The sequence below is a fragment of the Trypanosoma conorhini genome (assembly GCF_003719485.1).
Source record: "Trypanosoma conorhini strain 025E chromosome Unknown Tco_14.4_contig_00045, whole genome shotgun sequence".
NCBI classification, from domain to species: domain Eukaryota; phylum Euglenozoa; class Kinetoplastea; order Trypanosomatida; family Trypanosomatidae; genus Trypanosoma; species Trypanosoma conorhini.
In genome coordinates, this window is record NW_021704135.1 from 1 (window position 1) to 14,875 (window position 14,875).

Consider the following 14,875-nt stretch of genomic DNA (forward strand, 5'->3'; position numbering starts at 1 on the left):
CGCCACCAGAGGACGCCGGTCGCCGGTCAGGTTGCAATACGCCTCTGAGGAGCGCCCAAAAACGTCCCTATTGCCGCTGGCGCCCGCGGTCTCCGTGGCGTCCGCCGCCATGTACAGCCCCTGGACGCGCCTCCGGCACGCTAGATAGAGTTCCGCCGGAGTGGGCGCCGCCGCTTCAACCTCCCACTTGCAAAAAAAGTGCAGGGGGATAGTGGGAGCAGGCGGCCCCACGTCCCCGGGGGGCATCCACCGCCGCCGCACCCCGGGAAGGGAAACAGGGAGCAGCGCAAGACACGGAGCCAGTGGAAGAGTGGTTTGCGGAGGCGGCACCACGCAGCAACGGCATGTGGCGGAGGAGGCGCTCACGCAAGTCCTTTTCAAATGCCACCAGAAAAGACTGTGGGATCGATGCGGCCGCGGAGCACGCCGTGGCGTTCAGGTAAATCGCGACCCAAAGCTTGTGCATCTGCCGGGACTCTCGGGCACTTGTGGTGGGCGCAGGCGCAGCCCCGACGAGGTCGCCCGCCGCGGTGAGCGTGGCGAGAAGAGTGTAGATCAACACTGCGGCCCCACACGACCTCATGGCTTCCTCCCCGCGATTGTACCGGTATCCTTGCAGCTACTCTCGAGAGACGCACGCACACACACACACACACACACGGACACAGCAAAAGCGACAGAAAAAAGAGAGGAAACGCGGAGTGCGTAAAAGGGAACGTTGAAGAGCAAAGTTGCGCGGCAAAGAAGAAGGGGAAAAAAAGCGAAACACATACAGACAGGCAGACACACACGCACACACACACACACATATATACATATATATATGGGGGAAAGAGGCGTATCATCATGCGCAGGGCGGTCTTGCGCTGGGCAGGGAGAGAACAAGCTGAACACTCTCAGGCAAGACATTTGCCCTAGGGTTTCAGGGGCACCAGCAGTGTGAGTTGCTCGTCAGAGACGTCCATTTTTCCTTTCGGGCAAAGGCAGAGCAGGAAAAGCGTGCAAATTATCACAAATACGATAAAACAAGAGCGACCAAAACCACAATTTGGAGCACAAAGCAATCCGAAAACTGGACAAGGCAGCGCGGGTCTCCAGTGGGTGCATATTCGGGGTGCGCCTGCTCCACGGTGGCAGACCTCAACGAGAGCGCACCCGCCGGCCAGCTCTCCGTGAGACTCACGGGTGCGCCCCCAGACAACACCCGAAGCGCCGATGAGAGTGCGGAAAGGTGCGCAGAACGCGCAACAGACTCGTTCAGCAGTTGCGACCAAAACAGCAGCACATTCTCCCTTCCGCCGGCATCCTCTACAATGGGTGGGAAGGCAAGTGTTGCGGTTAGCTGCAGCCCCGCCGCCCCCAGAACGCGTACGTGTTTTACCTGAATGAGGTTGGGCGTGAGGTACATCAACTGAGAAATGTCGCTTCTCGCGGCCTCCGCCAGTGACGCCCTGACGCCTTCCTTGGAGAGTGGTGGAATGCCAGCAACGTGGCCCTCGCAGTGAAGCGTGACCTCGCCCAAGTCAACGAGCTTGCTGAGCGAGGTGAGGCCGTCCAAGATACTCCTCTCCGCTAGCAGCTCAGACGCCGCCAGAGTCACGGTCGCCGTCCCCCCCAGCGCGAGGCTAAGATCAGCCGCAAGGTGCCCCATGACGCTGCCGACCGCGAAGGCCGCCGCGTATGCGGCCCTCCGCCTCTCGAGAGGCGCTCGCCCGCGTCCCGCCTTGACGCCGAGCTGGAGGTAGAGCGCAACAGCGCCGCCCCCAACGGCCACAGAGGCCTGCTCCGGCAATACGCGTACTTCACCGGCGCCAAAGTCACAAGAACAAAGAACGGCAAGGTCCTGCTGCAAAAGAGCAAAGAAGCTTCCTTCCTCCTGAACAGCTTTGCAACCCAACGCATTTGATGGCTTCGTTTCCTTCCCGCCCATCGTTGAGTTGAGAACCAGAACGAGGTCCAACGCATACTCCCGCAGAGGCCCCAGATCGGCATTGGAGGTATCAGGAATATAAAATATTTCCGGTGAACAAACCAGTTCTGCGCGCTCGCAGTAGACCTCTCCACGATAGTCGCTAAAGTATGGAATGGAAAGCACTGCGGCGCTGCCATCTGCAGGGCACGAAAGCCAAAGATTGCCCACAAGAATCTCCACTTGTGTTCCCCAGCGGCAACGTACCCGCAGACAACGCGGGGAAGCATCTTTGGTTTGGTATCCAACGTGCACCATGTTGCGGGCAGGAACACAACGACTTTGTGGTCCGTAATAGAAGCCGTAAATCATATCATCTTTGCTGGCCAGAGAAGGGTCACGGCAATGACGGTTCCCGTAACCCAGCACAATAGGGCAATGGTCCGTCAACGGCGCCAGGCCACCAAATGATGGATTGTTTGGAAAGTACCGAAAATAGGGAGGTAGGCCGCCCTTCACGACGCCCACGTCACAGTACCCCACGGATGTACGATCGTACACGCATGCTTGTGTTGCTGTGGACTCGTTACACCACTCCAGACCCTTTAACGGAGTGTCGGTGCTGCACGCTTGATCAACAAGAGCGCAACCGGCTCCGTGGGCCCATCCCATGGGTTCACTGTACTGCATGTTTACCGTATAAAAGGCGAGGGACGCGAAGAAGGCGAGTGAGAGCTGAGATATAGACGAGCGGGTTGGGACTCCCGCCATGAGTTCATCCATCCATTGTCGCCGCTCCCAGTGCGTCCCTGCGACGCCACCCCCCCCTTCGTCCTCCAACTCCACGCCATCCAGCGTGGGGCAATTCAGGTGCACCCTAGCTGCAGCAACAACAGCGGGAGCGGTCACGAGGAGTACAAACTTGCCTCTTCGCTCGCTGGCATTGACCATATTGTTCAAAAATGCTGGTGTATACCCAAGTGCATGAAAAAGTTCGTGCACCACCACCCGGAGATAATAGTCATACTTCCAACCTGAGTCGAAGCCTTGAATAAAGGATGGAACAAAATTGATGTGGCCCACCACAGGTCGACCAAATTGATCCGTACTGCAGTGTCCCGCCCACGCAATGGTCCCAACAATGCCGGAGGTGGAAGACTTACCCATCCCGCCAGCATGGGCGTAAAGCACCATGTCGGCATCCTCCACACCAGTGGTGAGGTGGACCGGTGGAATCGCCACATCAGGGCCGCAGGCGTTCGCCGCGACAACCAGAGGTCCACGCACAGGATTAACGTTAAAGAGCCGCTGTGTGCGGTAGAGCGCGAGGGGGATCGCAATGTTTTCAATAGCCCACAACTTTTCCCGCGTCATGATGTCGTGGGAGGCGCAGACGTAGGTGGATCCCATAAAGTCCGGTCGCACCTCGCCCACAGCTGTGCATATCTTTGTTGAATTCCAAAGGTTACTGGTGTCCACAACGAGACGAATTGGCCTCCAACTGCCCGTGTCAATTCCGGAATTCTTGAGCCGCCGACCGCGTTGCTTTGCAGGCAAATTTGCGTCGCGGCGCTTGCTGCCACGAATCAGACGCGGCCCCCCACCGAACCCCATGACGCCATTTTCCCTCCATCCACGCTGCGCCGCCTCGCGCAGGTGCGGGGTCTGCCCCGTAGTGTCTCCAGCGCCATACAACTGCGGGGAGGCCCGCAAACCGCGACGAATGCTCCGCTGCAGTCTGTCGTCGGCGTGAATGCAACGGTGTTCCACGGCAGCCACCGCCGATGTTCCCAGCAAAAGGAGCAGCATCAGCATCAGCAACAGCCAGGCCACCCGCGCAGGCCGTGATCCCCGTCGCATGCTGCAGCGAGCAGCCAGGCGGGAGCGTCCCTTTCCTTTTTCTTTTCTTTTCTTCCCCCTGGCGCCGCTTTGTCCACCAAATGTTTGCGGGGAAGCCCACGAACAGGCAAAGCCGGCGCGAGATCTATTAGCCAGTATTGCAAAGAAGCAAAGACGCAGACGGCGTCCGCGGAAGCCAGGGCAAGAGAAAGCGCCACACAACGAAGGCGTGCGCCGAGCTGCGACGCACTCAACAGAGCACAGCAGCAACGAAAAACGGAAAAAAGCTTCGTCCTCCTCCCCTCCACGTTAGTTCCCCGCACACCACAACCCACGAAGAGCGGCGATACTTGTCGAGTTGTGTCCAGAAAAGCGGAACAAAACATCGAAATAAAAACTCTTTGGAAAGGGCGCGAAAACAAAACAAAAACAGAACAACAGTGAACACAAGTCCCGTTTATAGGCCCTCAGAAGGAGTCACGCCGACGCAACGCGAGACACAGGCCACATCGTTACGGGAAGGGAATGAAGAAGAAGCAGAAACCTTGACAGCAGTGATTTCCGAACCAATGAGGGAGGAGGGGGAAAAAAAAGCAAAGCTAAATTGCAGGAAGAAAAAAAAAGGGGGAAGCCTGAAACAAAGCACGTATTTGCATGCAGGTGCATGTAGGTCTGTGTCCGCGCGTTAGGTACGCCTCACGTACGGCAGCAGAGGGAAGGAGCAAGTTAACACTTCACCGTAAGGCATTCCCTTGACTGCCTCCGTCAGCCTCAAACTGAACTGCGTCCACTGTGGGGCGCAAGCTTTCCCACGTCTCTTTCATGCGTGCAGAGTACTTTAGCTGTAACTCTGCAAAATTCTTTAAAATAGCCTTCATATCATACTGCTTCTCCTGGTGGAAGCGGCGAAGTTCGTCTTTGAAGATGGATTCGCCTGCCCCCAGTGCCCGCTTTGCCGCACCCCAGCGCTCTTCCAACTCGACCAGCTCATTTTCCAGCTTTGCCACCCGCTCAGCCTGTCCCCCCTTCTCTACGGCTCGGTCCTTTTGACCGACAACCTCAGTTGCGTGGTGCCGGAGCGACTCCACATGACGTGCCCTGCTCTGCACCCTCTTGAGTGTCTCACGCACCGCAGCGCACATACCTTGGTAGTAGTTTAGCGTCTCAACCACCTGCTTCATCTCCTCATTGGCATGATCGCTATAGATCGAGAAGAGTTGTTCGCTGTGCTGCCCCGCAGCAATAAGGGCAGTACTCAGTGGGGTGGATTCAATGCCTCGCTCGATCTCGCCAACTTTCTCAAAGGCCACACCAAACTCATGCAGGGCATTGCCGGTCTTGCGGCGGCGATCCACAAGTATTTGCAGCCGCTCCCGCAGCAATTTTATGCTGTCCTCCAGGTGATGGATGTACAGACTTGTCTCTTCCCAGACCTGTGGATTTGTGTTGGGGTCCGCCAGCATACGCGCGTAACCGGCCCCGGATTCCGCCGCCGCAGCACCGGCGTTCCACTGCCTTGTGAGGGCGTGGTTGACGCCCTCGCCAAGCGCCGTGGAGAAGAAGCCGTCGGAGTTCTTCCCACTTGCCTTCATTTTTCGCCCCCACTCCTCTTCGTTCATCTCCAAAAAGTCCTTCAGCAGGGGCGAGTTGTGCAGCCGTGGGTGGGCGCCAAGCCGCACGAGAAATTTCCTCAGGGCGCGCTGTCGGTATTCCCTTAACCGGTTAGCGCTCTGCGAGTCGGACCCCACAAGTTTGTCGAGTGTCCCCTGCACGTCCTTCTCGGGAATGGGCGGCACAATGCAGTACGGGTACGCCTCGCACAGCTGGGCGCGAAACCACTCAAAGTCACTGTAGCGCCGCACCACCTCCAGCTCCTTCTGCGCGTACGTTGAGAGGGTCGTGGAGGCGCGAACGCGGTAGGTCCAGTAGGCGAAGTCCAGAGCACCGGCGCCCTTCCGCTGCTCCGGCTCCATCACCTTAAATTCAAAGACGCTCTCCCCCATTGTTTCTCCTTCTTGCTGCTGTTTTTTTTTTGCTGTTCGTCCGCCCCCTTCTCCGTTGATCTCGTTATCCCCTAGTTGCTTCGTTGTTTTCCTAATTCCTTCTGCTTCCTTTTGTTTATGTTTCTTTTTTTTTTGTTTCAGGTTGCCCGCAGTACACCCCGTTTCTCGCTCGCGCTCTCCCCCTCACCGTCCTCCCCGCCGGTCAAAAGCAGGAATTACTACGCGGGGCGACGGCGCACACCACAAGCTCGTAACAAAGCAGAGTTCACAGCACAACTCCCTCCCCCCGCACGCAACTGCAGCACGGACCTTCCTGTGCGAAGTAGGCCCAATATTGCTATGCGCGTGTGTCTGTGCGCGGCCGCGTTACCTTCTTCCAGGAGAAAAGACGCCAGCGACAAGGCAAAGACGTGAAGAGAAGAATCAACCAAATAAAAAAAAACGGTGTGTGCCCTCCACACACAGACACAGAAGCAGCCACATGCAACCCCTGCGTGTTTCCCGCAGTCAATGGTGGTGTCACAGTCACACCAAATACAGACCCATTTAAACTCTAAGTAAGTCCATTTTTGTTTTTGTTTTTTTTACTTTTCTTTTGGATATATATACTGTCAAGGGGTTGTTGTTTTTTGTTTTTTTTTGAACTCTCTCCATACAATAAAAGCCTTGTCATGCGGCACCGAAAGGGAGACTTAAAGAGGGGAGGAGAGAGTTGAGGCGGCAATTGCGTCGGCACTTTGCGAGGAATCCTCCTCACACACCCTCCCCCCACCCCAGCCCAGCTGCATGCGTGCATGGTCGTACATCTATGCATACATATGCGCAGCTGTGGCCACGGAAACAAAGCGCCGCGTCATCGGCAACAAAAACAAAAAACACAGACACACACATACACAAGGTAGATAGAACTGTGTAAAGGAAATGGCGGAAAAAAAAACATGAGATTTAGGGCAATGGGCGATGCACACAACACAACGAAAGCAAATGGGTATCGGCGAGTTGCGAGGGAGGCAACGAGTCCAACAACAAAAGCGTTGTTTCATCCTCTTCCTCCCTCTCGCTTGACACCGAGCCGCGCCGCACTCACACACGCGTACGTGGCGCGCCTTCCGCCCCTGGACCCTAGTTTACAGTCGTCCGTTGCTAAACGGGAAATGAGTGCGACCAGGCGGGAACAGCAAAGAAAGACAAACAAACAACCAGAAGGGGAAGCAGGATAAAAAAAGAAAAAGGATTTATATAAAAATGCCCACATCAACAACGGCGTGGGTCTATAGTTCCATCCTGCTCCGGAGGAGAGGCTGGCTTCGCGCTGCAACAGTGACGCACAAACCGCATGCGCCTCCATTCTGAGGGCAAGCGCTTTGCGGCAGCAACTCTTGCTCCTCTCTCTCTCTCTCTCTCTCCCGCGTCGTGTCTCATGTCTTCCCGCCACAGTGGCGTAAAGGTAAACGAATATAAATATATATATACACCAGACCAGGGCTCGCACTCACGAGCCACGCCTACGTCGCCGCATAAAATAAAACATACGCCAGCGCCAACGCCCGCGTGGCCTCCATGACGGTTGAATGGACTATGCTGCCGTCATTGCAGTGGTACCATTGACCTGACAAGGTGCGCACGTAACTTGTGTAGTGCCCCCAGTGCTCCGATCCACTGTGGCACACCACACCGTACAACTGGTACTGCGGGGTGTAGTCATGCGTCGTGAAAAGCTCCGGGAACACGACTGGTCCCGAGTTCTTCCGCCCCGTGTCGCTAAACCGTTTTAAATGCAGCACTAAAATTTTGGGCCATTGCTTGATTTTCAGGCTGCGCTTCCCATCGCGTAGTCCCTTACACCGCGCGCAGAGCAACTGATTGCCCCCACGCAGCTTCTCCTCTACATCATCGAAGTTGGCCTTCAACGCAGCCTCGATCGTCATGGCCTCCTTTGCACTCTGCATCATCGGAAGCGAGAGGTCGAGAAAGGGGTCAAAGGTCAGAGACTCCTTTTTACACCTAGAACAAACACACTTGGAGCGCATCACACCACCAAATAGATCGTATATGACGGAGTTATCTATCCGAAGAAAGTGTTCTCGCCAGCGTTGCATGGCTGCTTCTTCCTTCTCATCTTCAACATCCTCCACCTCCTCATATGGGGCGTTATTCCCACCACTAACATTTACCTCGCTGTGCACCACAAAGAGAAGCGTTCGCAGAAACTCATGTGCATCCGACTGTTCATTATATTGAAATTCCGCATTGAATTTGGCCGCCTCATTCTTGATGATGAGGAGCAGCTGCCTTGAACTAGAAACATTTGGTCCGTTCAACTCCAACAGGGCCGACGTCGCTGGACACAGCCTCCGCCCCTTGTTGACTTTAGCCAGCCTGGCGAACAACCACGGAGAGTGCAAGATGCATTGTATGACCGAATTCATGTAGCATGTGTTGCCAAAGTTCCGCAGAGGAATAGGCGAATAATTCTCTGCTCCTCTCGACGAATGCAGATCGCTATCTGTTGCCGCCTGACTAGTGAGGGAGTTCTTTGCCTGCTGTATTGACTGCGGGAGAAACTGCGGCTGCGACAAACCTCCTGGTGCGGCCTGTGCCGGCGTAGGTTGCGCTGAAGGCCGCCGCGGTTTCCACTGCCTATCATTCTTCATTTGCTGCACCATCGGCAAGCTGGTGGTGACAGAGAGAGGAAGCAGCCGCGGATGGCCTGGAAAGCTTTGCTGTTGCGGGCAGGAGCCGGCAGAGTACTTGGGCAGCACCAGTTCGCGCCGAGATCCGGAGCTTGCCGAGTGGGAGAATGACCGCGACTGGGGTTTTGTCTGTATGGGGCAACGCCGATTGAGTGGGTAGAGGGGCCCTGACTGGCTGCCACGCTGAAGCACTGAGGGCTGCATTTCCGTCCCTAACCCGCACTTCCACAGGCAAACACAACTTCACTGCTGTGATGCACGGGTGTAACCGCACGGAAACCGGCGAAGTTCCACTCACCCAAGGCGCCTGCACTATTACTCCAGTGAAGATGCGCCTGGATGAGGCCTAGTCCCTCCTATTCCTACAAAGCGAGTGTACAATAACCGAAAGGGAGAAAGGAAAAAAAAGCACATATACAAGAGAAATACCGTGACGGGCCTCACAATTCCGTAGGGCAACATAGATGCACATATATGTATATACCATGCATACTAGTTTCCTCGTGTGCGGTGAAGAGAAGGTACAAAGGAACTCGGTTTGTTCCCGCACCACCCCCCATCTCTAAAGCGGTGGCAAGGGCAGGAGGTAGTCCTCTACGCGCACATGCCATGTTTCCCTTGGTTCTTCTTTCTACATCGTTCCCGCTCCGGTTCCGTTCAAACCAGCAAGTGGAGCTTACTCTTCCTTTCCTTGCTTTTCTTCTCATTTTCGCTCTTTTCTCTCCTTTACATCAGCGGGCTCCATTGCCGCAGCATCGTCAAACGCCCAGTGGAGTCACCAAACACCACCTCGGCATCTTGCGTGCGCGGCACCTGCACTACATCCCACGAGGTGACCTCCGCGGGCTCTAGCACGAACTCGCCGTCGGCGACACCCTCCACGAGTTCCTTTTCCTCCGCTTTATTGGCGCTGGCATCCTCCGCCGGGTGCCCCTCACCGGTGCTGGGGGTCTTCCCCTCGTTACCGCCGAACAGCAGACGCCGTGGCAAGGCCCAGAACTTCATTTCAAAGCGGTTGCCCAGGGCAAAGAGAGCCTGGCTGTCTCCGCGAAAGCGCAGTGCCTTCACGGTCGGCGTGGGTGATGCACGGTAGGCCGCAAGCTCCATCGTCGGCGGTATCGCCACCGTATTCAGCTCCTCCGCTTGAAGCGTCGCCCACGGAAGTTGGTGGATGACCACAGATCCGTCGTCTATCGCACTTGCGAGCAGCCTCTCATTTGCGGACAATTGGTACAGGAGTTGGCTACCAGGGCTCGTCAGCACCGCCACCTCGCGCCCCTGCGAGAGACTGTATAAGTGCACAAAACGTGGAGGCGCCCGTCGCCCGTCTGCAGGGGCGGGAAACGGAGTGGGGTGCAGCAGCAGGTGTGTTCCGGCCAGCACAGCCCTTCCCGAGCTCACCGTAAAGGCGACCTCCTGGCGCGACTCCTGCACAAATTCGTGTCGTGTCGAACTCAGCTGCCACGTCGTCAGCACATTGTGGCACGTGGCGTGGAACAACTCGTCTTCGACTCGGTGCGGCAGAACGCAGGCGTAGCCGCGAAGAAGATTGACACCTCCAGCGATGTCGCCTTCAGGAAGGAACTGGCGCTGATCCACGTGCAACAGCAATTTACTCTTCTCGGTATCAAAGACCCGCAGGTGGAGGTCCTCCGTCGCCACCAAATAAAAGCGCCCCCGGGCGGAAAAAGCGACCGATGTAAGGGGCGCTCCAAATACCCCGCCGTCGCACCGCGACACGAGCTTCAACTGGGCGCTATCGTAAATAAGCAGGGTGCGGTCGTGGCAGATAGCAGCGTGGTAGGAGCCAGTTTCACAGTAGAGCAGCTCTTCCACCCTCGTCGGCGCCTGTCGTGCCTGTGCCGTGACCACGCCCTTCACCGTACTCACGCTGCAAACACTTCGGTCCACGCTGCCAGTGGTGACGCGGTTGCCTTTGGGCGAAAACAAACAGGCCGTCACCGCGCCGTGGTGAATCGTCGGCTTCGCGCATGCGACTACCTCAAAAAACATGGTGCGACGTTGCTGGAGAGGCGCATGATGACTCATCTTGCGCGTGACGTATTCCTTCGCGTCACTGCCAACAAAGGTAAACTGTGCTGCGCTTTCTATCGCCGTTTGCAGCACAAGTTGTGGAAACTCCGTAAGTCGCGCGTTATAATGACGCAAAAAGTAAATGTAGTCGCGCAGCCGCAGGAGTGAGGTGGGTTTCTCCCCATCCAGGTCATCCGTGTCCCTCGCAAGCTCCCCCAGTTCATACATCTCGTACAGGGTATTGAAGGCAGGAATGAGCTCCCGCACGAGGTGGTAGCCAAGCGTGTTGCGGTACACAAGCATCAAAAAGGGCATAGACAAGACACTACGGAACAGGATGTGCCACGCCTGCGCCTGTACCACGTGGTACGGCAGCTCCTTCACTGACATGCGTTCATAAGGGCTTGTCGAGCTTAGCCCGAACATTGGCGGTGCCTTCTCTCGCTCAATAACGTCATGCACCACGTTGAGGTAGCAGTGCGTCAGCATGTCGTGCCACACCTTCTGGTCCTCCTCCGCCCCCTCCTGCTGCAGATCCTCCTGCTCGAGTAGGGCACGAAATTCTCGTGACCGGATCCAGAGACGTGGGTGCAAGGCATTTCCCTCTCTAATGCCAAGGGAGAACAGTGCTCCATACTCCAGCAAGGGGCGCATCATGCGGAGGAGCTGGTTAAACCTTCGCTGGGAAAGGCGCAGCATCCAGCGCAGCTGTGGCTCATAGATGCCCCAGCGAGAGGACAAAAGCAGCCGTGAACACTTCCGGACAAGCGCGACACCGAAGGTGTCCTGCACGTTGCTGTACACCCGTTGCACCATCCCCTTCACGGTGCCTGGCAGAGACGCCATGACAGCCCGCGTCTCGATTCCGGGCACCTCGTTAAAGCTGCGCAGTGCGTCCACCACAAACATGATGTATTCCGGGCAAAGGGCTTCCTCCTTCTTGCGGATCACCACAAAGTCATCGTCGGAGAGGGTCACACCCATCTTTGAAAGTATATCCGGACGGAGCATCTCGTCAAAGTCGTTCGGTGTGATGGGCCCCAAGGAGAGAAGTTCGGCACTGTCACGCCCACGTGATTCAAACCGGCGATACATATCCGAATTTGTTTCACAGCCCAACACCAGACGCACATTACGCGAAAGGCAGAGCGGAATGTATCCATACTTGTCAAACTGCTGGGGCGTTGGCTCGGGCGTCCCCCAGACGTCCTTTCCCGTGTCGCTTGAGAGGCGCAGAGCCTTGCATGGCGCAACGTTGGGGAGGACCCGATCCAGGCCGTCAAGAATCACCACAGTGATGGGGGCATCGCCGCCGCCGCCTCCCTTCGTAAACGCCTCCGCGGTTTTCGTCTTACCCGTGAGTATGTCGCCGAGGAGCTGCTGAAGACGCACGATGTCGACCTCGGCAACCGCCCGCCTGTAAAGGTCCTGGTCTGGGGAGAGCTGAAGGATGACGTGGCAGATAATCTCACGTAAATCGGTGGGCTCCTCTGTGAGCGACGCCGCAAGGGTCGTGTGAAACGCGATGCGTAACTTCTGTGCATCCCTTGCGAGTAAACGCGAGGCAAACGACCCAAGGAGTGCCGTCACCGGCACAGGCTCAGACCCGTGCAAGAGGAATACATTTCGGCTAGGCGGCGTAACAATGTACAAACTCAGGCGGTCGGTGATGCTCTTTTTCACAAAGGCATGTTCCACACACGCGTCGAGCAAAACACGCAGACGCTTGTGGTACAACTCCAACTTCCTCGCCCCAAACTTGTTGAAGTTGGGGCCCTGGTAAGACGCCGGATGGCTGTCGTCACAGCGTGGGAAATGTGCCAGCATGATGAGCAGGATGCGTTTGTGCACGGCATCTACAAACTCCTCCAGGTTTTTAAAGTGCACCTGACCGTCATCGCCGCAGAAGTCAAAGGTGGCGTTGTAGTTGCGAATGACCAAGTCTTGTACCGGGGCCGTATCCAACAAAGTCTCGCGAAACAGCTGATGTTCCTGCCATTTCTTCGCCTTCAGTGAGGCATCGCACTCAATCCTCTGTGCTCCACACACCACGTCGGAGCCAATTGTAACAGTTCGCCGAATTTGTGCCTGAAGGTAATCCGGGTGCTCCACGGGGGGTTCTTCGGTAAGCAGTGGGGCGAGTGGGGGCGGTACGCCGATCCTGCGTGTGTCTTTGCGCGCGGCAATAATGATCCAGCTTGACAGCGCCGTCGCCAACTCATGTGCCTTTTGCAGAACGGGCCGTAACGGCGGGGCCGCCTTACTCTCAGCACGGATGGGGTCGGTCCTGCCGTCCTGCCGACGCAGCGACTGCAGCAGCTGCGGTCTTTTTACTATCTCGTTTGCGGGAAGCTGCTCATACTCCCCGGCACGGTCCCCAACTAACTCAATTGTCAACAGCCGGGACTTCTCCACGTTGCGCAGGACGTCCGCCGCGATGGCAAAGCGCAGCTGCCTCAGATATGCCCCCGCGGGTTCATCGGGCGGGTCCAGGAGGGGAAGAAGGTGCACCTTGCGGTCCAGCAACTCCTCGTTGAGACGCGGGAATACACTCTGCACGAGCAACGCCACCTCGGACTCAAAGAGAAAAGGCGGGGCCAGGATAGCCACCTCCAGCAGCCGCCAGCCGGAGTCACTGTCTGGAAGGGGAACAAACTTGGCGTGCTCGCCTGGTGCGTTTGCCGCGGCGTGTGTGAGGGCCGTCAGGCGTTCCAGCGCCTCCTTCTCCCGACGCCCCCACTCCGCCTTTCGAACCGTCTCACGAAGTGTGAAAGTGAAGCCAGCCTCGGTGTTGCGTGTCGCCGGCGATGTGCCGGCTGCTGCGCCACGCGGTGCCGCCACCGCCACTGCCCGGGCGGCGCGCAAACTGTTTTGCTCCAGCGCGAACTGAAGCTTCTTCATGACGGCGTCTGGCACCTGCGTCCCACTTAGGTTAACGTCAACCACGCTGCGATTCTGCTGCGCCAAGGAAAGGAGTGCAAGTCCGGCGGCGAGTGAGATGTCGTTACGCGAAAAGTCCAAGCGTGCGAGGCGTGGATGCTTCATCATCGCGCGGCAGAAAAAGACCACAGAGTCGTTGCTGAGCCCACTGCCTGGTAAGTGCAGCTCCTGCAGCCGGTCGTTTTTCGCGAGGAGGCTCGTCATGGCCTGCAGACCCATGGCACCGACGTAGTTCCGTGTGAGGTCGACGACAGGGCCGTGGCGAATTGTGTCGGCATTGCTTACCAGCACGGTGTTCACCTTCGCCTTGAGGGTGGCGTAGTTGTGGACGAGTTCATCGTACGCCGCGGAATCCGTCACGCCAGGAGCTCGCCTCTCAGTTGACTGCGGCCTAATCTTAGAGGGCAGCAGCACGGGGCTGTGCACGCTGGCCATGGAACCTCCGCTACGGCTGCTGCCTGGGCAATCTATCCCCGTGTCGAGGAGTACGGGGCGGCGAAGAAGAATGTAAGGAGAGCAAGGAAGAAGAGGGAAGAAAAAGAAACAAACATCGCACCCCCTCCCTCCCCCCACACACACACAAAGACAGAGACACACTGAAAACGCACGGAGTCGTGCCATTTTATCTTGGAGGATTTCACTACTTTTTTTTTTTTAATGCCTCCTTCAGTTTGCGCGGGGGCCGCCTGCGCTGCCTCTCCCTCAGTCATTTCTGGTGGCCAGAAGCTCCTCGTCGGTGATGACAGGCACCTCCCGCCGGCTGCTAGGCGGCGTGTTGTCTTTCGGCCCCTCCTCCTCCCCCTCCTCCTCGTCGTCGACCTCGTCGTCGTGGCTGCTGTGCGCGCCGCCGTCGTCGTCGTCGTCGTCGTCGTCGTCGTCGCCGTCGTCGTTGAGGACCGCCGCGAAGACGCCGTTGGGGCACCCCGTCCTCCCGATAATCCGCGCGACCCACGACTTCTCCGGCGCGATAAGACCGACGAAGTTCGAGAAGTCGGCGGTGGCGACGTCGTGCAGCTCCTCGCGGCGCACGGGCCCCGTGCCGCACACCGAGCACCCGTCACGCAGAAACTGCGCCTCCGTCAGCACGAGACGGCACTGGCGGCACGCAAGGTAGCCGCGGTCGCCAATGGGCAGCTGCGGCGGCGGCTCCGCAGCCATGTAGCTTCCTCTCCGCGCCGAGGCGTCAACGCGGCAACAGCAGCAAAGGAAGAAAAGGACACGAGGAGACACATGCGGAGGACAAAAGGAGTGGGAGAGATATGAAGCAAATTGAATTGAAAACCGCACGAAGAGAGAAACGTAGAGGGAAGCAATGGGAGGCAAAAATAAAAGGCAAAAAAGATCCACCTTGTGAGCAGCACGTATAACATATACGTGTGTGCATAATCCACACAAAGAGAGAGAGAGAGAGAGCGGGCGAGAGAGAGAGCGGGCGAGAGAGAGAGCGGGCGAGGAGA

At 57.2% G+C, this 14,875-nt stretch overlaps 6 protein-coding genes across 6 annotated transcripts, besides 9 other annotated features; all 6 read right to left on the minus strand.

Annotated features, from left to right (window-relative positions):
* Nucleotides 1-175: 175 nt before the first annotated feature.
* Tco025E_01382 (uncharacterized protein) lies at nt 176-583 on the minus strand (the record flags this gene model as incomplete). The annotated part of the gene is made up of 1 exon (XM_029368320.1): nt 176-583. One exon carries the CDS (start codon nt 581-583, stop codon nt 176-178), a length of 408 nt encoding a protein of 135 aa, XP_029231465.1.
* A 49-nt stretch (nt 584-632) lies between these two features.
* Nucleotides 633-667: a microsatellite.
* A 98-nt stretch (nt 668-765) lies between these two features.
* Nucleotides 766-825: a microsatellite.
* A 184-nt stretch (nt 826-1,009) lies between these two features.
* Tco025E_01383 (surface protease GP63) lies at nt 1,010-3,769 on the minus strand (the record flags this gene model as incomplete). The annotated part of the gene is made up of 1 exon (XM_029368321.1): nt 1,010-3,769. The coding sequence occupies one exon, from the start codon at nt 3,767-3,769 to the stop codon at nt 1,010-1,012; it is 2,760 nt and encodes a 919-aa protein (XP_029231466.1).
* Nucleotides 3,770-4,482: 713 nt separating this feature from the next.
* Tco025E_01384 (putative phosphoinositide-binding protein) lies at nt 4,483-5,751 on the minus strand (the record flags this gene model as incomplete). Its single annotated transcript, XM_029368322.1, has 1 exon — nt 4,483-5,751. The coding sequence occupies one exon, from the start codon at nt 5,749-5,751 to the stop codon at nt 4,483-4,485; it is 1,269 nt and encodes a 422-aa protein (XP_029231467.1).
* A 109-nt stretch (nt 5,752-5,860) lies between these two features.
* Nucleotides 5,861-5,889: a microsatellite.
* Nucleotides 5,890-6,317: 428 nt separating this feature from the next.
* Nucleotides 6,318-6,348: a microsatellite.
* A 265-nt stretch (nt 6,349-6,613) lies between these two features.
* Nucleotides 6,614-6,647: a microsatellite.
* A 480-nt stretch (nt 6,648-7,127) lies between these two features.
* Nucleotides 7,128-7,157: a microsatellite.
* A 99-nt stretch (nt 7,158-7,256) lies between these two features.
* Tco025E_01385 (ubiquitin hydrolase) lies at nt 7,257-8,648 on the minus strand (the record flags this gene model as incomplete). Its single annotated transcript, XM_029368323.1, has 1 exon — nt 7,257-8,648. One exon carries the CDS (start codon nt 8,646-8,648, stop codon nt 7,257-7,259), a length of 1,392 nt encoding a protein of 463 aa, XP_029231468.1.
* A 522-nt stretch (nt 8,649-9,170) lies between these two features.
* Nucleotides 9,171-13,853, minus strand: Tco025E_01386 (uncharacterized protein; the record flags this gene model as incomplete). The annotated part of the gene is made up of 1 exon (XM_029368324.1): nt 9,171-13,853. One exon carries the CDS (start codon nt 13,851-13,853, stop codon nt 9,171-9,173), a length of 4,683 nt encoding a protein of 1,560 aa, XP_029231469.1.
* A 62-nt stretch (nt 13,854-13,915) lies between these two features.
* Nucleotides 13,916-13,961: a sequence feature (GA-rich).
* A 27-nt stretch (nt 13,962-13,988) lies between these two features.
* Nucleotides 13,989-14,015: a microsatellite.
* Nucleotides 14,016-14,120: 105 nt separating this feature from the next.
* Nucleotides 14,121-14,576, minus strand: Tco025E_01387 (uncharacterized protein; the record flags this gene model as incomplete). Its single annotated transcript, XM_029368325.1, has 1 exon — nt 14,121-14,576. One exon carries the CDS (start codon nt 14,574-14,576, stop codon nt 14,121-14,123), a length of 456 nt encoding a protein of 151 aa, XP_029231470.1.
* A 237-nt stretch (nt 14,577-14,813) lies between these two features.
* Nucleotides 14,814-14,875: a sequence feature (GA-rich).